This window comes from Apis dorsata, unplaced genomic scaffold (genome assembly GCF_000469605.1).
Source record: "Apis dorsata unplaced genomic scaffold, Apis dorsata 1.3 scaffold_292, whole genome shotgun sequence".
NCBI lineage: Eukaryota > Metazoa > Arthropoda > Insecta > Hymenoptera > Apidae > Apis > Apis dorsata.
Genome location: NW_006263567.1, coordinates 834,982 through 859,186, shown reverse-complemented (window position 1 = coordinate 859,186; position 24,205 = coordinate 834,982). Strand labels below are relative to the sequence as shown.

General features: G+C 22.0%; 4 protein-coding genes across 6 annotated transcripts; 2 read left to right on the top strand and 2 right to left on the bottom strand.

Annotated features, from left to right (window-relative positions):
* Window positions 1-6: 6 nt before the first annotated feature.
* LOC102681559 (tektin-3-like) lies at window positions 7-2,320 on the top strand. The gene is made up of 9 exons (XM_006617077.2): window positions 7-203; window positions 292-446; window positions 548-799; window positions 906-1,138; window positions 1,213-1,322; window positions 1,382-1,530; window positions 1,587-1,809; window positions 1,869-2,023; window positions 2,092-2,320. Exons 1-9 carry the CDS (start codon window positions 156-158, stop codon window positions 2,300-2,302), a joined length of 1,536 nt encoding a protein of 511 aa, XP_006617140.1. The 5' UTR covers window positions 7-155; the 3' UTR covers window positions 2,303-2,320.
* A 123-nt stretch (window positions 2,321-2,443) lies between these two features.
* LOC102681683 (glycerol-3-phosphate acyltransferase 1, mitochondrial) lies at window positions 2,444-13,506 on the bottom strand. 3 transcript variants are annotated; one of them, XM_006617079.2, is made up of 14 exons: window positions 13,227-13,245; window positions 10,290-10,660; window positions 7,488-7,606; window positions 7,240-7,418; window positions 5,709-5,864; window positions 5,216-5,610; window positions 4,697-5,120; window positions 4,438-4,606; window positions 4,178-4,362; window positions 3,911-4,097; window positions 3,626-3,849; window positions 3,444-3,554; window positions 3,179-3,371; window positions 2,444-3,097 (listed from the first exon to the last, which is right to left on the bottom strand). In XM_006617079.2, exons 2-14 carry the CDS (start codon window positions 10,385-10,387, stop codon window positions 2,910-2,912), a joined length of 2,628 nt encoding a protein of 875 aa, XP_006617142.1. In that variant the 5' UTR covers window positions 10,388-10,660; window positions 13,227-13,245; the 3' UTR covers window positions 2,444-2,909. The 3 variants fall into 3 exon arrangements, with proteins under 3 accessions (XP_006617142.1, XP_006617141.1, XP_006617143.1); XM_006617078.2 differs by lacking the exon at window positions 13,227-13,245 and adding an exon at window positions 11,401-11,952; XM_006617080.2 differs by lacking the exon at window positions 10,290-10,660 and having other exon boundaries at window positions 13,227-13,506.
* A 499-nt stretch (window positions 13,507-14,005) lies between these two features.
* LOC102675509 (nucleolar complex protein 3 homolog) lies at window positions 14,006-17,194 on the top strand (the record flags this gene model as incomplete). Its single annotated transcript, XM_031511103.1, has 9 exons — window positions 14,006-14,271; window positions 14,368-14,620; window positions 14,708-14,999; window positions 15,063-15,397; window positions 15,477-15,847; window positions 15,920-16,084; window positions 16,176-16,533; window positions 16,611-16,708; window positions 16,814-17,194. Coding segments are annotated over 9 exons (2,346 nt in total), but the record flags the coding sequence as incomplete, so codon positions are not given.
* On the bottom strand, window positions 17,078-23,739 carry LOC102681208 (KAT8 regulatory NSL complex subunit 3). Its single transcript, XM_006617075.2, has 8 exons — window positions 23,436-23,739; window positions 22,718-23,079; window positions 22,049-22,634; window positions 21,684-21,965; window positions 20,920-21,612; window positions 20,481-20,844; window positions 20,191-20,382; window positions 17,078-18,448 (listed from the first exon to the last, which is right to left on the bottom strand). The coding sequence occupies exons 2-8, from the start codon at window positions 22,969-22,971 to the stop codon at window positions 17,340-17,342; spliced, it is 3,480 nt and encodes a 1,159-aa protein (XP_006617138.1). The 5' UTR covers window positions 22,972-23,079; window positions 23,436-23,739; the 3' UTR covers window positions 17,078-17,339.
* Window positions 23,740-24,205: the final 466 nt, after the last annotated feature.

Here is a 24,205-nt window from a genome sequence, read left to right as displayed (position 1 = left end):
GATAACATTGTTTCCGGATTTCAAATACACCTTCATTTTAAATTAAATCAATTTATTCTATGAAATTGTTCATTAAATTGAGTGAAATGTAAAAAATTATTTCGTAGAAATAAAATTTTCGTAAATATTATAATCTTTTAACTTAAATTAGAATCATGGATAATAACAAAATTGGATCAAAAGGAGAAACTGTTATGTATTCGGTTTGTTATAAATTTAAATAATGAATTCAAATAATGATGATAATAATAATAATAACTCTCTTAATATTATCAATTTTTTAATAATTAGCAACTACAACCATGGAGTACTGTAGGAGTACTACCATGCATGGAACAAATTGCTGGCCCACCAATTCCAATTAGAGTTGGAGAATTTTATAAAACTCCAAAACCGCATCCATGGCGTCCTACTTTAGGATATGAAATGATAGAAGCATCTCCTTTGTAAGAATTTTTTAAATAAAAGAGCTCTTTTTTTTTAAGTAAATAACCCTTTTAATTATTTATATTACAAATTATTATTTTTTTTTTAATCATTATTTTAGACCTGCACAACCTATAACAAATTTGCTCGCTAATACTTGTTATATGCCAAAAGGAATGGCTACGGAACCGTTACGATTTCCAAATTTGGTAACAGGTTTTGATAGAAATCCTGCTCATGCAGCACGAACTGCACTTTTTACAAGATATGGCCCATATGAATGGGTACAAAATCAGTTAAGGCTTTATAATGAATCGGATAGCAATAGAAATTTTTCCGAAAATTTACGACAGGATACCGTTCGAATAATGCGGTAAAATTATTATTATCTTTGATACATTATTGATATTAACAATATATTGATATTAACAATATATTGATATTAACAATATATTATAGAAAAATTAATACAATTTTAGAGAAACCGACGAAAAAGTACAAAAAGGTCAAATTGAAACCGGTCGTAAATTAGGAGAAAGAATTACGGATACTACATTCTGGAGAAATGAAATGGCTTCAGAATTGGAAAGATTAATAATAGAAAATGCAAAAATGCAAGAATGTCGTCGAAATTTACAAATAACAATACAAAGTTTAGAAGGTCAATTGCATATTGCGCAGGAATGTTTATACTATCGTGAAGCTAGAACAGGTTTGATATATTTATTTCTAAATTAAAAACTTACATGTATATTCTATTTTATATATAATAAAAAATGTATAAAGGTTCTGATTTGGTACATGATCAAGCTGAACATGCTCTTTTAAAAGAAGTGGAAGTAGTTAGAAATTGCGAAAATAAATTAGAACATTTTACAGATAAATGTAATAATCAGGTAAGATACCGAATTACAATTTCATATTAATTATTATAATCACTTTGTTATATATTCAGCTGACGAATGGTAGAGCAGTACAAAATCAATTAGAAATTGATATAAAAAATAAAGAAACTGCACTTGGAATTGATATTACATGTCATCAAATGAATAATTTTAGTCGTGGATTAAAATATTACGGTGGTATTGAAAAATATGATCCCAGGTAAGTTTATGTTAAAATATCATTTATTATCATAATTTACATTAATAAATCTTAAGTGTTACAGAAGCTGAATCGTGGATTGAAGCTTCCAATAATCTAGTAAAAAAATCACAAACAGAACGAGAAAAATCTAATCAATTACGAAGTGATATAGAAATTGCAATAAATGCAGTTGGACATGAAATGTGGGAAGCGTGGGGAAATACAAATAATGCGTTAGCTAGAAGAGCTGCAGAAATGCTTGAAGCAAAAGAAAAATTACAAATACATTTACATAAAGTAATTAAAATTATCTTTATCCATAAATTTTTGTTTTTTAATTAACGTATTAACTATAGATTCAACAAGAAATATTTGAGGTTGAAAAGAATTTGCAATTAATACAAAAAGCTATCACAGATAAAAGTTCTGCTCTTAAAGTAGCACATACTCGTTTAGAAAGCAGAACACATCGACCAGCTGCAGAATTGTGTAAAGATTATGCTCAACTTAGGTATATTTGAGGAATTTATCTAGAATTTAATGATAATACTTTTAAATATTACATTTTTATTTATACAGAATGATTGAGGAAGTAGAAACGATAAATTCGACGATACATGATATGAATTTAAAATTACAAAGATTCGAAGCACAACATCAACAACTTTTACGGACTAGATCTAATTTAGAAACTGATTTAAAATCTAAGGTTGATGCATTATTTATTGACAGAGAAAAATGTATGGGAATGCGAAGAAGTTACCCGATTGCATCAGTTATAAAGTTTTGAAATATATATAAGTATATACATAATACATTTTTAATTTTAATTCTCTTTAATATTAAAAAATACAACATTCACATATTTGTTTTGTTTATTATTTTTTTTTATAATATTGTATATAAAAAAACTTTTATACAAACTATTTTATACAAAACAATTATTTATTTAATCATCTTATTACTTTGTGAAAATATAATAAAAATAGTTTTACATTTTTAAATATATATTATATCTTTTTTTCTTTTAATATTAACAAAAGAATTCATTGGTGCTAATCCAGTAATATGTAAGACTAGACTAGCTTTATTAATGAAATAATTAATTAATTTTTAATAATTTTTAATGATTTAGTAATATCACATTAATCACTTGATATGGAATTTTTACATTTAACTAATAACTAAAATAAGACTTAATGCTATGTACAATGCTACGTACTTTAGAACTATTCACAAAGTATCTACACGCAGAATAATAAATTTTTAAATTTAAATGTACTAAGAATTACACATTACCTGATACTTGTATATCATTATGTACAAGCTTTTTAAACAACTTGTCTTTTCATATAAAAAATAATACATTATTATAGAAATTTATTTAAAAAATTTGTTTACTTTTCTTTTTTGATCCATTTGAAAATTGCTATATTATCATAAATTTTCATCACCGCTGAGTCTGAATTATATTCGTCTTTTAAATAAAAAATTTTAATATTCTCTTCTGGATGACATTCTAAAACATTCCATTTTTCAAATAATTTCAAAGCATTCTTTATTGGATCCACACATAAGCTTTCACCTATTTTAAAATATAATTGATAATACATTAATTTATAATTTAATATATTTTATCCAAATATAATTATTTATCATTATTTACCATATTTTATTATGCCACGACTAAAATTCGTTTTTAACTCACGAATAATTTCATGAATTAAGTCTCTTTCGGATAATGATCGCCCTACTAATTTCCTAAGAATAAAAGCACTAAAAGTGTAAGTATCAATTAAAGGTTGCAATGATACATGAAGAAATTCCATACGATTCGTATGATCTGGTATTAAATTCAGCTGTAAAAAAACAATTAAAATATATTACTATCTCATTATTAAAAAATATATTTAAATTAAAAAATTACTTACTTTATATTGAATATTTTTAGTCTTATTTTTATTACAATATTCTTCATCCGAACTATCATCAAAAGTTTTTGCATATCTTTTACTCCAAAGTTCTTCTTGTAAATAAGATTCCTACCAAATAATTTATATAAGTAAATTTTAAATAATGAAATAAGAATATATCATATCAAATATATATATACTTCTTGTAAAGTAATGAGATCCGTATGTGAGAGATTCATTATAGTTTCTATAATAATGCGTTCCAATTCTTGACATGGTTTACAAAAAATAAATTCATATTTAAGAATATTACAAAGTTTAAGTGATTTTTCAATCAGAACATCTTGAGACACTGTAATATTATTTTGAGTAATATGTACAGGATCATTTATCTGTGATTGCAATTCAGCATATAAAGCTGTCACTGAAAATATATTAATCAGATTATTAGATTGAATAAAATATAAAATAATGTATTTTCTTACCTACTATACTATCCATAACAAAACATGTTAACACTGTATTGCTATAATAAGATAACTCGATTACATTTGGAAGAATCGATACAGGACGGATTACAGTAATAAAATTTGACTTAATTAGTTGACCATCAACTGCTTCTGTAATTTCTTGATTTTGTAGTTCTACTAAATTAGGACCTAAGATGTTTAACTAAAAAAATAAATTTTATATATTTTTTTAAATAATGTATTTTTTTAACATAATATTTATAATTTAATTATTTTACTAACCGCATGATCTATGATATTAATAGTTTCTCCATAAAACATAATATTTTTATTACGTTTTTCTAGCTCCTGAATAATTAAATCAAATGCTTCAATTAATTCATCTAAGGTACAACCATTTCGAAATTTATTTAAAAGTAAAAATGCAACAATATTAGTTGACATTATTGGCATTGAACTAGTGCAATCTAATATAAAAAAATATTATACATTAATATAAAACAAATAAATTAATATTCTTAAAATTATTAATATATTTTTACCATATACAATGTGTTTCGCAATACTATCAACTAATTGACGATATTCTTCTGCAACTACATCTGTACCATACAATGATGAGCTAGATACTGTAGATTTTAAACATTTTTCAATAGGGAGTGTTTTTCTTTCAGTCAATTGTGGTTGGTTTTGAAGAGATGTTAACATTTCCTTTTCACAAATAATAATAAAGATATATAATTAAGAAAATGTAGAACATACAATATTATAAATTAAATATAAAATATTTAAACATCATACTCTAAGTGAAAATGGCTGACAGAAATCAACTTGATTAATCCCATAATTTCCTATTAAAGTTGACCACATAGCTTTAATTGTAGATATAAATGTTTCTACATTTTTTGGTTGACCTAACTGTTCCCTGATAAAATTTCCATCAACAATACGTTCATAATTAATTGAAACAGGTACAATGAGTGCATCTTCAATAGTTCCATGCATATATGCATCAAGAACGACACTCAAAATGCCGCCTTTTGGCATACATGGTTTACCAGTTCTAGTTCGTCCACCTTCTATAAAAAATTCTAAATTATGACCCGCCTTTAAACTTTCTATTATGTACGTGTGAAGAATAGCACGATAAAGAATATCTTTACGGCCTAAAATAGAATCAATTCGACGTTTTATATAAAATGCGCCTAAACCTCGTAAGAGCCACCTATTTGAGATAAAAAATATAATTAAAAAAATTATAATTAAGATATTAATATCTAATAAAATTTGATAATCTATATTTATATATTTATGACATACCCAAACAATTGAATTTGTAAATTTTCACCAGCTGCAATCAATGGATTTTTAATGTTATTTGTCACAAGAATGAAACTTAATATAACATAATCCAGATGACTACGATGTAAGGGAAGTAATATCAAAGGAAGACCAGTCTCACTTGCTTTTTTTAACATTTCTATTTGAGATGGCAATACTACAGTAGATTGTATAAAATATGGAAACACTTTATAAACAATCCATGTAGTTATTTTAAGTAAAAAATTGCTTGTTTTGTTTTGCATTTGAAGTAGTATAGCTTTAGCTTTAGCTTTTCCTTTTGCCAAAGCAACTTTTTCACTACAACCCTCATTATTAACTGTTTCCCAAGCAGTCAATTTTATTGCTTCCTTTAATTTTTCATCTCTTAAGACCTGTAAAAAAAATTATATATAAAGTCTTTAATTAATTTTTTTTAATTAATTTAATTCCAATTTTTATTTTTGTAGATATTTTTAAATTTGCAACTTACTGTTTCAGTCACTCTTGGATAATTAAATGTTTTAAGATTGTATATATATGAAAAACAATCAAATACTTTGGAGAATAGTGATAAGCCTGGATTAACTATTAATATATTTAAACCAAAAGGAGTATGTTGTTTGCTAATATTATTTACCAATGAATTCTAAAAGAAATAAAATTAAGTGAAAAACAACAATAACAAAAATAATAACAAAAAAAAAGGTTATATGTATATAAAAAAAATAGATAAGAAATTAGTAAAAGTCTATATAAATTAATATTATTTTATTGAATTATTGTTAATTTAATTCTTTGAAACATTAAGAAAGATACTAAATATTATAATTATTTATTATACGATTTTTTTTAAATAAATATATTACAATAATATGCAATCATCTTGAAAATCATCTTGAGATCATGTTTTTCCAATATTTTATATTTTTAATTTATTGTTTATATTTGTATTTATATACTTTATATACTTATATACTATTTTATTTGTAATTATATTATATTATATTATATATATATATTAATTATATAGAGTTCATTATTAGTAAAAATAAATTTTACATCTAATTTTCTACAATCAATTACTAATAGATAGAATACAATGTAACAAAATAACTCATTTATATTTAATTATTATAAAAGAAATGGACTTTTATTATCGAAAGTACATGACTTTTATCAAATTCATTATAATCATTATAATTATTCAATAACAATACTTTCTTCTTTCTCATATTTTCTTTTATATTCCTCCTTCTGTTATACTATTATATTGAAGGATACGCAATATTTTATATTTGGCATAAAAATTAAAAATTAAATATATTTAATTAAATTACACGTTTAAATTTTTATATACGTAAAATATTATTTCATATATAGATATTAATATAGATATTTTATTCAAACATATTGTCATAGTCTAATAAATTAGATATATGTATATATAATTACATATACGAAATAAAATATATGAAAATATATGAAAGATATCGTATTCATTAAGTAAGAAAAGATTTATAATTGCATATTTGTTTATCTTGTATAAAAGCTTTACATAATTTTATTTATTGTACATATATCAAACTATCATTACTGATAAAAAAAATTTATTTTAAATGATTTTAAACTACATGGTATCAATGATATAGATAATATTTTACATAAAAAAAAAACATATCAAACGACAATGTTCGCAATTTGCACGTAGCTTAGTTACCAGGCCACAAGCTAAATATATTTTAATGTTGCAAGAGCGTAAGCATACGTCAATACGAACGATGCTATTTATCTAAGATATAGATTTTTTAATGTCAATCACTATTTTTGAAGTAATATTTTTTTTCTGATGTATATTTTAAAAATTAATTTTGTTATTAAAATCATTTTACATTCCTACCGGAAATTTTATATACAAAATACAAAATAGTATATAATACATTAAAGCGATATATCGAATATCTTTCTTAGATATTATATAATAATAATATAATATAATCTTATTCTTCTCATATAAAACTTACTCTAGATGATGGAGTACAATTATTACAGCAATAGTTTAGAAATGGAGATTTTTCTTTAACAACAGGAACTAATGGTTCTGTCTCTTTGATTTTAAATAAAGAATTCTCTCGAACTTTTTTTGCTTGTTCTCTGTCTTGTATTTTTTTTTTATAAAATTGTTGACCTGTTCGTCGAAGTTCTAAAAAATAAATATTTGATTAAAATATTTTTTTTACTTATTTATCTATTTCCTAAATGAAAATCTTACCCCTTATTGAAAATCGAGTTGTATTCGATTCTGTATTTCGAATTACCTCTGTTCTACTTTCCCATTTTGCATATACTTCTTGCAAACGTGTTGAAAGTATATCGACCATACTGGAAGCTCTGTTATTGTAATTATAATTTAAAAATAATTTTTAGAAACTATAGAAATTTTTTTCCTTATAATATAAAATGTAAAATTTTAAAAAAGAAATCGATCAAATATTGATCGATATTAATCTTTTTTTTTTCAAATGAAAAAATTATTTTATGCAACATTATATCATGTATATTACTGAATGAAATCAAAATAGAAATATTCTTATTTTTGTAATTGATAAGTCTGATATCTCATGCATTTCAACAAAGATGAATTAAATGTAATTCGAATATAATTCAAATACAATTTTACGGATTTTGCTTTTGAATGCAATCACATATTATTTACGTTCCATCTTCAACGTTTTTAATGGGTCGATACAGTTGAGTGCAATCATAACGAGCAGATGAAGCCTTTTTTTTGTTTGATAATACTTTTGATTTGACGAATACTTTTATATGTGATAAATTAATTTATGATAAATAAATAAAAATATATTTTATCATAATAAAAATTTCTGAACGTATCAAAAAACAGAAAATTATAAACACGTGTCGAAAATCGATTAGTTAATTAATAGTATCGAATTATTATTGACGCAAATCAAAAGTCTTTAACATCATGTAAAAAATTTTGTTGAAACATGCAATAACGATTATTTTAAAATTTCAGAATACATTATAATTCTCTTTTAAATAATTATGCAGTATAATAATTTTAAATAATTTTGCCTATTAGATCTTTAAATTTTGATTTTACAATATTTTTTATTGTTATAATTAATGATTATAATATATTAAATATATTGAAATATTAAATTATATCTATATTGAAATTATTTTTCATGTTTACTTCCAAAAAGTTTCAAAGATATATAAATTATAATAAACACAGTGCAACACGGAATTTATCATGTATAACATTGGATATTAAGATAATTTTATAAAATAATTAAATCTATATTACTCAAGGAAAGGAATATATAGCCATTTGATCTGAAATTGTATATGCAAGAACGTATTGAATATCAGTTATATAAATGAATATTGAAATATTGCATTTCATATTAGTCATAAATTATAAATTTGTTGTAGTACATGTTTATTTTTATAATGTTGTATATCGGTTTTTATATATACGTATACAAAAATATATATTAAAAAAAAATGAATTCAATGATTGCATATGTTAAATAACATTGATTCAATGAACATATCACGTTCATAATATTTTTAATAAATTAAATCATACATATATAGAAAACATTTATCAAAGTTTAAATCGATAAGAAAATACATCATAAAGCAAGAAATCTAAGTAAATCGTAATTTTCAATGTCATAAAAACTTGATTTTCCTTGGTACCAATAAATAATTAATTAACTTGATATTAGTTAGTATAAGAAAATGCATCATAAGACAAAAAAATCCGAACAAATTCATAATGCCATAAAAACTTGTTTTTCTCTAATAATATCAATAAATAATTAATATTAACTCGATTATATATTTCTCTTCTTTTCTATATTCCCGCTTTTCTTATAAAACTGATAATTTCACCGATGTACAAATCAAAAATTTAAGTAAAAACAATATATATATTTTGCAATCCTGATTCCGAATTACATAAATATCAAAGTTTACAACAAATATTAAAAAAAAGATTAAAGATAAATATATCACATATAAAAAAAAATTAGCTTAACTGATATGTATTCTTCTAAAATCTTTATGGTCATACGATATATCATTATGAAAACTTTGATTAATAAAGTTATCGGAGTTGAAACCTTGTATAACATTTTATTGCCATATGAAAGCATTTTTGATTAAAATTTATCTTATATTCTAATACATATATATTGTATATAATATTACATTACGCAAATTTGCAATGCTTATACTTTGTTCTACGAATGATCAATGTCTTACACATTATGATATCAAACTTATTCTATATATTTAAAAAAATTATTTTCAGTATTTATATTAATTAATATATTATAAATTATAGTTAATAGTTAGTATAATATATATATTATTTAATATTTGGTATATTCTTATTCATAATTTAATATAAATTTGAAAGGCGATTTTAATATTTATAAATATTAACAATATTTTTTTGTTATAATATATAATAAATTAAATGCAAAATTAATTGAATATATAATTAATTAAAAATAATTATTAAAAAATAATAAACATTGTTAATATAAATGAATGCTTATCATTCAAAAGGAAATTTTTTTCTATAAAAAAAAATTTTTTATTAAATTGTTTTAACAATTTTTTATATATATCATAATTAACTATATTATAGTATTATTATATTAAAAATATAANTTTTAAAATAATTTTAAAAATTACAAAACGTTATAAAATAATTATAAAATAATAATAGTAAATAATAATAATAAATAGTTATAAAAATAAAATAATCTAAAAATATATCAAATATACATAAAAATAAAAAAATATGATGAAAATTTTTAATTGCACCGTTATCATATATATATATATATATATATACAAAAATTCTTTTATATTATTAATCTTATTGTAGTTGAATTATTACAATTATTGATCGATATTTCAATTATTTTTTGATTATTTGATTATTAAATTTGTATCTTGTATAGAATTGCGAAAAAACAATCCGCAAAATAAAACAGTTTCATGTCAGAACTTGGGGTAAATACATTACCTGAAGTTGAAAAAATAGTAGAGGACTCCGAAGAAAAAGAAAATTTCAACAAGACCACCCATTTCCGTGTTGAGGATAGTCGCGACGCTCTTTTTCATCGAAAGAAGAAAATAAAACTAGAGCTCTCGTTTCATCCGCAAGACGTAGGAGATCAACTGCTCGTTTTCATGGTTTTAATCATCACTTATCTCCTTCGTTTGATCACGAATATTGACGATCGTGTAAACTTTGATCCAACGCGTCAATTACCGTGAGAAAAGAACCAATGATCACTTCGTCGAGATCCATAGATCTGATCGATGATTATTATTCTGGCGTTGTTGTATTCAGACACTTTGTCACAATCCGTTGATTAAAACTTTTTAACAAACCTTTGAAAATAAAAGCAATGTACAAAAGACTATACTTTGATCGCGACAAACGCCGACTTTCTATTGCAATACGTTAAGTAACCACAGACAATATTCATCGAAGGCAGTTCACTGACTCGGTTAACTAATGCAATATACCTTGATATTTGATGTAACAGATTGTGTTTTTTAGATGAAATTCAAACATTAAATGCGTGCACAAATTTTTAGATCATCCGACAGCATTTATCTTTTTGTAAATAACTTCAAATGTCATAATCAAAAAGCAACACTGCAATTTTTTTCACATGATTTTGTTTTTTTTCTCTTATATTTACAAATGCAAAAATATATTTTACTATATTGATTTTAATCATTGTAATTACAATAATACTCATTTAAATCTAATCCAATTAAATTTAATCCTTTGAAATTTTTATTTAATTGAATAAATGTTTCAAAAATTGGAATATAAGAAAAAAAATAATGAATGTTATTGAGATTTCAATATTCGATATAATAGTCCACGATATTGGTTTCTTCGACATCAACGATTATTCCATTAACTCAAGTCCAAAAAATAGTGGTAATAATGGCGCTAAAATGGGTAGAAATCTAGATGCAATATTATAATTCGTGAGATATAATTTATCTCAATATTTTTATTTTGTCAATGTAATTATTTTTATCCTTTTTTTATAACTAATTCAACTTAAAACAACATTGGAAAATAAATACAATTATTTTTTAAAAAGAAATACCTCAATAATTCCAATGATGAGTTTCAGTAACTTTAATAATGAAAATTCGAATTTTATGAAGAAAAATATAATCCTATTCTTTATATAATAAAGATTCAAATTATATAGAATGTTAGATTAAAGTTTTCACAAAAAAAGAATCTTATTAAAAATAAGAAATAAAGGACTACTTTCAATTTTATTCGTACATCGATGTGACCGCCACAAAAGTCGAATTACAACTACATCTCAGTCACCAAGAATCACGTGGTATATGTCGCAACATCCATAACGAACGCAAATAATCAGTTTGGCAGTGTCACTTTTCTTTTTGCTATTAAACATGATTATTTATCAATATTAATTTAGAAATGATAAGATTAATATTTGGAAATAGTTATGCAACACATATCATAGTTTTTCACAAAGCTGTAGACATAATGCATGATAGCCAGAATGTGTGGCATTACTCTGAATAAGCCAATAGAATTTCGGGGTAATTTTATTGCTCAAATTAAAAAATAATTAAAATATTGTTTATACTTATAGTTTATACTTAAAATAACATATAAATTTCTTTATACTATATAAAAGAAATGTTTTATAAATTTACTTAAGATGTTTTAATACACATTTATCTACTGCAATAACAATAATTTGAATTTATAAAGTTTAATAATTACATATTTAAATCAACATTAAAATATTTAATTAAAATTAAAAAAATAATAATACACAAATAATAAATCTATACACCGCACTTTATACCAAATAAACATCTTAAGTTACAAAATCGGTATGACCTGATGTTCAGTTTAGTTCCATGCAACTCGTAAATTAATCCTATTGAAAGCTATTAACGTTTTATGTCGGACTTCATTGTACATCAATTTGGAATAGTACATTAAGATTCTTTGTCTGTATATTCAAGAAGTTTCATTGGTAGTTCAAATACTTACGAAAGAATGATTTCATGCGAGATTTATATATGCTTTCTTTTTTTATATGCGTTACTTTCTCAGACTAAACATAAAACAATTGATCATTTTTTTGATTTGATTTGACATAATTTTTTCAATTATTATATTATTATTAATCTAATGATTATTATTAATCTTTTATCATAAAAAAAATATAAAACAAATATCATAAAAAAAATATATTACAAATATTTATTATTTTTGCAATTTCTCGTTTGTCATTTTTTTATCATCATTATTATTATTTATTATTATGTATAATAATATATTACGTATTTTCACTATTATGTAGTATGTAAAATACTACATACTGTTATGTATGTATGTAAAATAATATTTTTTATAAATATCTAACAAAATATACTCAATATTTCATAAGTATTTATAACCTCAAACAAGTATTTTGAAAGATATGAAATATTTGGAAAAATATTTGAGATGAATATTATAAATAAATAATAGAAAAATTATATTTCTTTATTTTTATAATTTTGAAAAAATAAAATCAATTAAAATTCATATTTTTTATTATATTATTATAACTAGAATATTTTTTAAATTAAAAAAATCAAAAAACATTAAAATGTTTCGAAATATTTAAAATGAATAAAAATAGGACATTTTGTATTAATGGAATAATGAAACATTAAAAATATTAAAGATTTGATAAAAAATTGTTAATATTTTGTTCTTGTATTATAAAAATATTGTATTAAGTTAATAAGAAATTCAGATTTCATTCAATAATGTAATTTAACTATTTTATATTATAATTTTAAAATATACTTATGAAACATAACCTTAATTTGTAAAATATTTTAATTTTATATATAAACTTATTTATAAACTTAATAAACGATAACTTACTCAATATAGATATTTGAAGAAAATCCTTATAATTACACAACACAAAACATTAATTAAAATATTGAAATGAATTTTATATATCCAATGTCATAACAAATTATAGTATTTTTATATATTTTTTAATGTATTCTTTAAATTATATTTGACGATATCATTATATTTAAAAATATATCAAATATATTTAAAAATTTAGTATTGCAAAAAAACAATTTAATTTAAAGTTCTCGATAAAATATCTGGATTTAAAACGCACTATATTTCTACTATGCTTATAACCACACGTGCATTTGAAAAACATATCATAATAAAGTATTAAAATATAAATTATTCAATAAATTATATAAATTAAATAAATTACATAAACTATTTAAAGATAGATAAAATTATCCATTTATTTAAATTTATTTTATTTATTGTATAAATTTTTATTTTAATATATATATATACATATTTCCATATGTATACAATTTTATAATGTGATATGTATTAATATATAGAAGCACGTGTCGCATTAAAAATATATTTTATAGGAATGATTTCTGAAAAAATAAAAAAAATTTAATTATTTGAATCAATAGTTTACTTAAATTTAAATAAACTTAAATAAAAATATTAGATTAAATTAAATAAAATAGTTAAAACAACAAAAAATGGCAGTAAGTAATAATAATTTATTTTATTCGAAAATAAACGTTAACCTAACATATATATATGTTTTATAAAAACTTTTTTATAAAAAATTATTATTTATATCTTTTATTAATTTAAATTTTTTAATTGCACAGAAAAAACTTAAAATTAGTATAATTAAAAGAAGTAATCAAAAAAGAACAAAACTTGCACATCAAGGGAAGATAAGAAGACATAAATTAGTTAAAAAACCAATCCAGAAACAAATATTTTCACGTACAGAATCTATAGAACAAGAAGAAAATGATCATGATGAAGATCTTATAGACATGGTTGAGAAAGAAGATTTAGATTTCTTACAAAAAGCTATTTCTAATAATTCATATAATTTGTTAAAACAAATACATCTAAATGAGTATGAATATTATCATAGTTAATGTTTTATTTTAAAATATATTATTATTATTATTTAATAATATATAAAATATATTTTATATTATACATACTTTAGAGCAATTAATGATAAAAAAAATAATAAAAATAAGAACAAAAAGAAACAAACAATTGAGGAAAGATATGAAAATAATATATCAAAAATAATTGATCAAGGAGATATAAAAAAAGTTCGTATGTTACTTCCTATAAAAACAAAAAATGGAATTATAGAGAAGAGATTAATTCTAGAAAATGATATTGAAGATAATAATACTTCTGAAAAGGAACATGATGCTGAAGATAATATAGAAATAGAATCAAATTTACACGTAAGACTTCATCAAACTTTATGAAGCTATATTAGTTATTAGAATATATAAAAAAATATATATTTTTTATTTTAATTAATGTTTTAGAATAAAAATAAAGATGGAAACAAAAAATCTATATCCATAATAGAACTATTAGCATATCGTAAAGAAATATTGACATCTAAACGTTTAAAAATTGGATTATTATCTAGCAATCTTTTAGAAACACCAGAAACAAAATGTGAAAATTTTAAAGCATTATTAGAATTAATGGAAGAAACTAATCCAGAAGTATATATTACTGTAAGAAAATTGGCAACTGTTTCTTTAATGGAAGTTTTTAAAGATCTATTGCCATCTTATCAAATTCTTCAAATTCCACAAGAAGGTGTAAAATGTACGTAATAATATATAATTATTATAGTTATTATAAATTATAAGCTTCTTACTTTCTTTTTAGTAAAAAAAGAAACACTTGCATTACAAAATTATGAAACTATATTATTGAGATATTATAAATATTATCTACAGAAGTTAGAAAAAATGATTAATATATTAAAAAAGAAGAAAGGAGATACACGAAAAATAAAAGAACAACAAATTGAATTAGGAAAAGTTGCAGTAACATGCATGTGTGATCTTCTAATGATGCATCCTTACTTTAATTACTCTATTAATATAGCAAATTTTCTTATACCATTATTAGATAATAAATATGAATTTATAAGACAAAAAGTCCTAAAATGCCTATCTCAGATTTTCAAAGAAGACAAACGTGCTGAATTATCTCTTATAGTAAGAAACATAATATATTTATATTTTATAATAATTATATTTATTTTGTAAAAATTATTAAATCTATTCTATTCTACAGATAGTACGTAAATTAAATCAATACATAAAATTAAAAGCTCATTCTGTACATTCTGAAGTTCTATCAGTACTTTTATTTCTTCGTATAAAAGATATAAATTTAGATAAAGAAAAAGAAGAAGATACTAAACAAAAAAAACTTATATCTTATAAACAAAGAATTCTTGCCTTAAGTAAAAAAGAACGGAAGAAGAATAAAAAACTTGAACAAATAGAAAGAGAATTATTAGAAACTAAAGCAGAAGAAAATAAGCAAACTAAACAAAAATTATTTGCTGAAATAATAAACATAGTATTTACGATTTATTTTAGAATCTTAAAGCAGGCTCCAAATAGTAAAATTTTATCTATTTGTTTGGAAGGATTAGCAAAGTATAATAGTTTTTCACTAAATTAAATCATATATTAAATTATAAGATATCTAATAATATCGAATAATTACAGATTTGCACATTGCATAAACTTAGATTTTTATCAGGACTTAATAACTACTATAGATAAACTAATGGAAGAAAATAATTTAAGTTTGAAAGATCAATTATATTGCATTCAATGTATATTTACAATATTATCAGGACAAGGTTTACAATTAAATCTTGATCCTTATCGGTTTGTATTGAGCAAGAATAAATATTGTAAATGAAAAAGTTAAGATTTAATTATTAAACTCTTAAATTAATTACATATAATTTTTAAATAGGTTTTATGCACATTTATATAAAAATTTATTAAATATTCATTGTGGTAAAACTTATTCAGAAACAGAAATTATTATAAAAATTTTAGTTCAAACTTTAATTCATAGAAGAAAAAGAATAACTCAAAGACGATTAATAGCTTTTATCAAAAGAATAGCTATTTTAACTTTACAATTACAACATAATGAGGTACTAGGCATTCTTGGTATTATAAAACAAAATATACAACTTGGAAAAGAGTTAGATATTTTGTTAGATACTGATTGTACTATAGGAGATGGTTTTTATCAAGCAGAACTAGAAGAACCTGAGTATTGCAATGCACATTGTTCAGCATTATGGGAACTTGCAGCTTTACAAGTATATATTTATAAAAGTTATGTAATTTTGTTAAATTTAAATATAATTATTGACAAATTTATATTTTTTATTATTAGCGACATTATCACAGTATTGTACAAAAGATGGCAAAAAATATAGCTTGGAATGTGCCATCAATAGGTGAAGGCAGTTTATCTTCAGAAATTGCTAAACTGTAAGTTCAAATTTTGTTGAATTTTTTTTTAATATTTAAGATATAATACACAATTGTATGTAACAAGAATTTATTTTTTTTTTTAAATTTCTTTATTTCTTCCAGTTCTCCAGAAGAGCTTCATATTGAATTTGATCCTACTGGTGTTGTATTTAAACCAGCAGTACCAGTTCCTAGAAAGACAAGTATCAAGAAAACAGTAACAACTTATCATTTCATGAATAGTGAATTCAAAGAATATATTAATACTATCAATAATACTGAATTATTTGCAAATGGATACATAGATTTTTATAAAGCTTGTAATAGTTAAAATTACATGTAATGCAAATTATAAGAATGAAATGAAATATAACACTGTGCGTAATCTGTAAATAATAACAATAATTTTTATAATTAATTTGTTAATTTAGATTATATGAAATTTATAAAACTAAACTATTTTCTGCTAAATAGATAGATCTTTAAATAAAGAGATTAAAAAATTAATTATTATGATTTACGAGTTTTAACGAGAAAATTAATAACTGTACCTTCCCTATAATGATTTAATTTTTATCATAAATCAGATTTGCATGTACAATATGCTTCATTTTGATACAGATGTATACCTTTAGTTGAAATGAAAATTTTACATTTGCAAATTTATTATATCGTCAATTTTAGTACATTCTGAATTATTTTCTTTAGATACATTTATCTTTATTTCAGTTAAACTTTCTTTTATATTATCATTTGTTTGTGATGCTAGATCAACTCTTTGTAGAGATATATGTTTACGTTCTATAATATTCATTTTTATAGCATCTTCTATTTCTAATACGTCATCTATTATATTATTTTCGTTCTTTTTTATTTGCTTTGTTGCAATTTGTGTATATCGATGTTCATTTTTATCGAAATTTAACAATTTAGGTGCATTAATTTTATCAATTGTCTTTGTTACAATGACTTGTTCATTTTTATCATTTTGATAAACTGATTGAGAATTTCTTTTTGCAAGAATTATTTTAGTATATTTAATAGTAGGTTGATTTGAACGAGTTTGTATTGGAATTGTAGTTTTAGTTTTGGATAAAGTAGGAGTTTGAGGCTTTGTTTGTAATATTACATGATTTAAATTTTGTACAGCTACATTAGGACATATAATAGCTTGGGTAGAAGGTGTCACAAATTTATTAGCAGTTTGTTGTAATTTATCTTGTTTGTTACTTATGAGAACAACTTTGGTATTGCTATTTAGTTTAGGTGTATTTTTTTCATGAATATCTACAGGCATTGTTTGAGATAAAGATGAATTTTTATCAATAGAATTTAAGTTATCATCATCTTTTGCAAAGATTATTGGAATATCTAATATATTTCCTAATTCATCGTCAATCTCATTTACAAGAGAATTCTTCTGTAATGTTTGAGGTTTATGGATTCTTTGTAAATTGGATGTGTTGACTGTAATCTTTGGCATTGTTTTAGTTGATTTTTGAGTGAGTTTTAGTTTATTAGATAACGGTAAAATAGTTCCTGAGTTATGACTATTTAGTGGTACTATCACTGATGAACAAGTAGGTTTAGCATTAAGAGAATTTTCAACCATAATTATATTCCCACATGATGTATTATGAGAGTTATTACAAGTTGTTACTTGTCGGGATAATTGTGACATCTTGAATGTATCCAAGGAATGAGTGGAACTGAGCATCACATGCGAAGAATTACTGGATGTTGCCATGTCGTCCATCACTATAAACATATATATATATTTCAACAATTTTTAAAAATATAAATAAATACAAAAAATTTCATCATTGCATTGTTATAGATTCAGAGATAAACATTTTTCTTTTACATGAATTATATAAATCTAATATCTTTAAAAATGATTATGATCATGCAAATAAATATAACTATTAAACATAAAAAATTTTTAAGTTTGATTTTATATATGTTTTTTAAAATTATTATAAATTATATAACTAAATATAATAATTAATATACAAAATTTTATTATTTTAAAAAATATGCTTAAAATGTAAACAATCATTTAGATTATACAATAATATAGTATATTTAAATTATTTTGCTACATAAAAAAAGATTATAAAAAAAGATATTAAATTATAAATAAAAAAAAAATTTTAATATCATTAATTTTTTGCAAATTATATAATTACATATAATACATATATATACAATTTACATTAAGAGGATTTAGGGCAAGGAGACAAATAAATTCAAATTACATGGAAAAATGTTTATTTAACATAAAATAAAAAATAGTAGTAATATATTTACAACATATTACTTTATACTTTTAAATATAAACTTATATTAATTGTAAAAAAATAATATAAATACATGCTCTCTATAATTGGACATATGTTACATCACATGCTAAACAAAGATACATACATTTAATATCCTTATAGTATTTTTATATTAAAAAAATACTATATAAAATCTCTTTTCTGTATATTTCTATATATAAATATACAATTGTAAAGAAAAATGCAAATAATGTAATAAAAATTTTATGACTAGAAAAAATAAGATCTATCATTATTAAATTATTTTAATTATTATATAATAAAAAATTATATAATAAAAAATATATATATAATTAAAATCAAAACCTATTTTTCTTTTTATTATATTTTTTATATATATTTCCAAAAATATAAAGAAAATAGTATTTAAAATCGATACATTTTATGAAAAATTTATTTTGTCACATTATATTTTTATGCATAATATTTTTTTCATATGTACAATATATATGATTTTCCATATGAAGATATATATTTTTAAATCAAAATAATAAATTATAAAAACATATAAAATTCAAAATTATTTTAATAAATCAAGGAAATATTAAATGATGTTATTAATAAATAATATATTAGGTAAAAATTCTAATACTAATTTTGTGCATATAGAATAAAAAACTTACATAATAGCAATTTGCATGATATAAATTTGATAAATGTATCGATAGATGACATGAATTCTTCCTTCCAGTGTTCTTTACTCACTAAATATATATACTAAATATTTAGATATTTATTTTGTTTAACTTTTTATATTTTTCATATTTATATTTTAATTTTTTTTAGGTCAAGAATTGGTCATGAATTAGGTCATGAATTTCACAATTTAATTTTGTTTTCATTTTTTACTTTTTTTTTTCTTAGATATGAATTTATTAAATATATTTCAAATATATATGTTACAGTATAATTTTTATACATATATACAAAAATTGTCAGGAAATTTAGAGAATAAAATTAAAATTTTTTTAGATAAAAATTTTTTCTTATAAAAATTTCATAATCCAAAATATTATTCAAAATAACAATAATTCAACTTTATAATCATTTTATGAATTTGTATCTTATACTTGCAAAAAATATATACATTTGATTAAAGATTAAAAAAAGATTATGTAGGTAAGTTATTTAATAACTGATTAGATAATAATATTCTACCTTTTGATATTGTCGATGTAGTTGATGTTATGTTAGTTGCCACAGAATTATTTGGAGTTAATAAGATACTAGAAGCTGCAGATACACGTGCAGATGATGAATTAGTAGCAAGTGTGAGAGAAGTTTTTCCATTTTGTAAAATATTTGATAAAGTTCCATTTGATGTACCAATCGTAGGTTTATTATGTATGGCTAGAGAAAAAGAAGAAAAAATATACATGTTATATAAAATATATATAATGATATATATAATAACATATAATGATAATAAAACAATATGTAAAATTTACCTGCAGCTGTTAAAGTATTAACTCTAATTTGATTTCCTGATGTTGTTAAAACATTAACAAGTTTTGTATCTCCATTTTTGTCAGGAATATTGAGATGCCTATAGTTGTTTGATATTACTTTAGAAAAACTTTTATTTGATGATACAATAGTTTTCATTTTTGACACGTTTTGTAACTGTACATTCGTTGAAACAATTTTAGGCACTTTAGTTGATGCAATTGAAGATTTAGGAATATTTTTAATTGTTGTAGATATTGTTTGACCTGACGATGTTGGAGCTAATCGTATTGGCCCAATTGGCGCTAAACTTGCCAATGAACCAATATTTAACGTTATACCACCATTATCTGAATTCGAATTTGACTGAAAAATATATATATATATATACATATATATATATATTTGAATACTCTCCTTTAATTAAAATTAAAAACTTACTTGTCCGGAAAGTCTAGACGTTATTAAATGCTCTACGAAATGATTTTTTTGATTATTAACAACTCGAGGTTTCCGTTTTACAGTCTGTGCATGATTTGTATGTATTCCACCTACTGCGATTATATTTTGTTGTGTACTAAATGTTCCTATTCGAGAAATCGTAGCTGATTGTGTATTTTGTCCAATAGATACAACAGAAGAAATTGGTGTATTCGGTCGTGACTTTTTTATAGTAGGAGAATTTGGTTTACTTTCGACAGAACTACTTGTTGAATTTCTTCGTTTTCGTGGTTCCTTTCTGTTGTTTTTATTTTCATAATTTGCTAATGATGTTGATCTTAATGGTAATGGATGTGGTTGCAAAAGAATAGTTCCTACAAAATCTCCAATTTCGTCTAAGATACATCTATCTACCATATTTTGTGTAATACCTTCTGATATCTTTTTTGCAGTAGATATTCTTAAATGATCATCAGCAGTTCCAACTACTATCAAACTTGTTTCAACCATCATTTTTTCTCTGAGGTCTTCTAAATCATCAGATCTTACAAGTGTAGCATTTTGTCCTATTACAAACATAATTGGACATCGAATATCCATTAATGTATCATCAGATGTACCTCTTTTTCCTTCAACTGTAAAAAACGGAAAGCCAAGGCAAATAACTGCAGTTACATGTTCCATTTGTGCTACCTATAAATATTAAAGATTTCATATTGAATCTATTATCATATTATATTAAAATACACAGATAAATATTATACCTGACATGCAAGAGCAGCACCAGTATTAAAACCAACAAGAATAATAGGTCTACCAGGAAAATCACTCCTAATATCTTGTATTTTAGTTCTAGTGGCTTGAACTAATTGGTCAATGCATACCATCATAGTCATTCTATTGGCTGATAAACCTAAATGAGTATGAACAGTAACAACCATTCCTAAAGCTCCTAATTGAGAAATCCATTTATGTTGTCGAGTAGAAATATTAGATCCTACTCCAGAAGGAACTATTATCAAAATTGGATTTCCTGGTAATTTTTTCTATAACAATAATCATATTTATATATATTATAATAAATTCATATAAAATATATTTTGATATATCTAATAAAAAAAATAATTACAAGTCTATTGCTATTTAAACTTGGTGTAACAGGATCCCATGTCCGTTTAAGAAGTGATCCAAGAGTTTCCCATGTTATGGAACCCGTTTTTGCATTAATATTTGGTTGTACAGCAATCATTTTATCAATAAGTTGAGGAATTTTTAATCTTAAAGTTTGCAATATATCAAGATAAATACCAAGATATTCTTGAGGAAGATGGTCAAACAATAAATTATGCAACCATTGTGCAAGTCTCCAATCCCAACCAGCAGATGCCAATGTTTCCCGAAATCTCCTTGCAGCTGTATCAACTGATGTTCTTCGGTAAATTGGTTCTATTGAATTATTTACTTTAGCTAATCTTGCAAGTCTTTCTGAATTTAATATTTTAAGAACTTTAGTAAATATTCGATTTTGAACAGGTGTCCATAAAATTTTATCAAGTTTCTCTTCCCAATCTTCATTTTCATCAGGTCTAGCAAAATTTGCTAATCTTTGTAATTCATCCATTTGATGCCGAGCTCTAGTAAAATCTATTGGTGGTATTAATAATTCATTATTATCCTCTTCTATATTAATTTCTTCATCCTGAGTAATTTTTTCCCTGATATATAAAAAGTAATAATATCATTTTATAATTACATTTTAATAATTATATTTAATAATTCTATTATTTTCATTTCTTACATTAATAAATTTTTTTTTGGAAAAAATAATTTTTTTATTGGTTTTACATAAACATTTTCTGGTTTCCAATTCCATGGACGTGCATAACAATGATCTTTTGCCAGCACATTAACTTCGGTTTCATAGCATCCAGCAAGTTGATGTAAATATGTAGTTAATCTACTAGGATTATCATCAAATGTATCACTAATAGGACTTGGTACTCTAGATGTATTTATCGATGTAGAAGGCATTGTTAATGTTGATGTTAACATTATTAAATTCTTTATATTCAGTATATTTATAAATATAATTGATTCTTGCAATAAATACTATAATCATTTACAATCTTCCTCATATGACTATTACGTCATATCTTGAATCTGAATCATGAAAATTAATATAAAATTATATATAATTAATCACAATATTTTAATCATCTAATTTCTTAAATATTTCTTATAAATAAATTAATTATAATCATAATATATTAATTATCTATTTTCTTTTTAAATATAATTTTTAATATATATAAATAATGAAAAAAACTGACAAATAAATACATATTATAAAAATTGAATTTTCGAAAATTTATATATATACATGTACATAAATCTTCGAAATTTTCGAATATATATATATATATACATATATATATAATATATATATTATATATATATGTAATAATTATTTATATTAATAAATTATATTAAATAACTATATCTGTCATGAAACTAACCTTCACAGTATATTAAATTAGAAATTTTAAGTTTTACTATCATAACATTAATTATTTTACAATAATACGCAATATTACTTCAAACAAAAAATGCAGTATAATCTAAGACATAAAAACACATGTAAAGTAAAAGCATTGTAAGCATATAGTATCAATATATCGAATTCAAAATAATTTTATTACATATTATTATTTAATAGAAAGATAATTATTATACATTAATTTCATTAATTTAAAACGCAAAAAATAAAAAATATAAAATTAATAGAAAGAAAGGTAAATACATAGATAGAATTCCAATTTATATAGCGCATAATATTTAGAACGATAAATGTCTACTGATACTTATAATACGTTAACCAATCAATTTGCAATTAAAGAATTAAATTAAATTTTATACTTTAAGTTTTTTTTTAACAAGTTATTCAAATTAATAACAATTGTAGAAAATTAATAGCAAATGTAGAATAGGACATAAATAAAATAATACTCATTTATATTACTCTATATTTGAGCTTTCGATTTTTAAAATATTTTATAGTAAAGTCCGATTTTCAATAAACATTTACTATATTATTATTATTATTATGTTAACATTAACTAAATTTTAATTATTATTATAAAATAAAAATTAATATAAAAAATAATACTAATATTAGTATTTTTGAATACTAATATTAAATTGAATATTCAATCAAAAAATTAATAGTTAAATGTAATGTTTTCTATGTTAAAGTATTTGAACTTTTCTATATGTTCAAATATTTTTT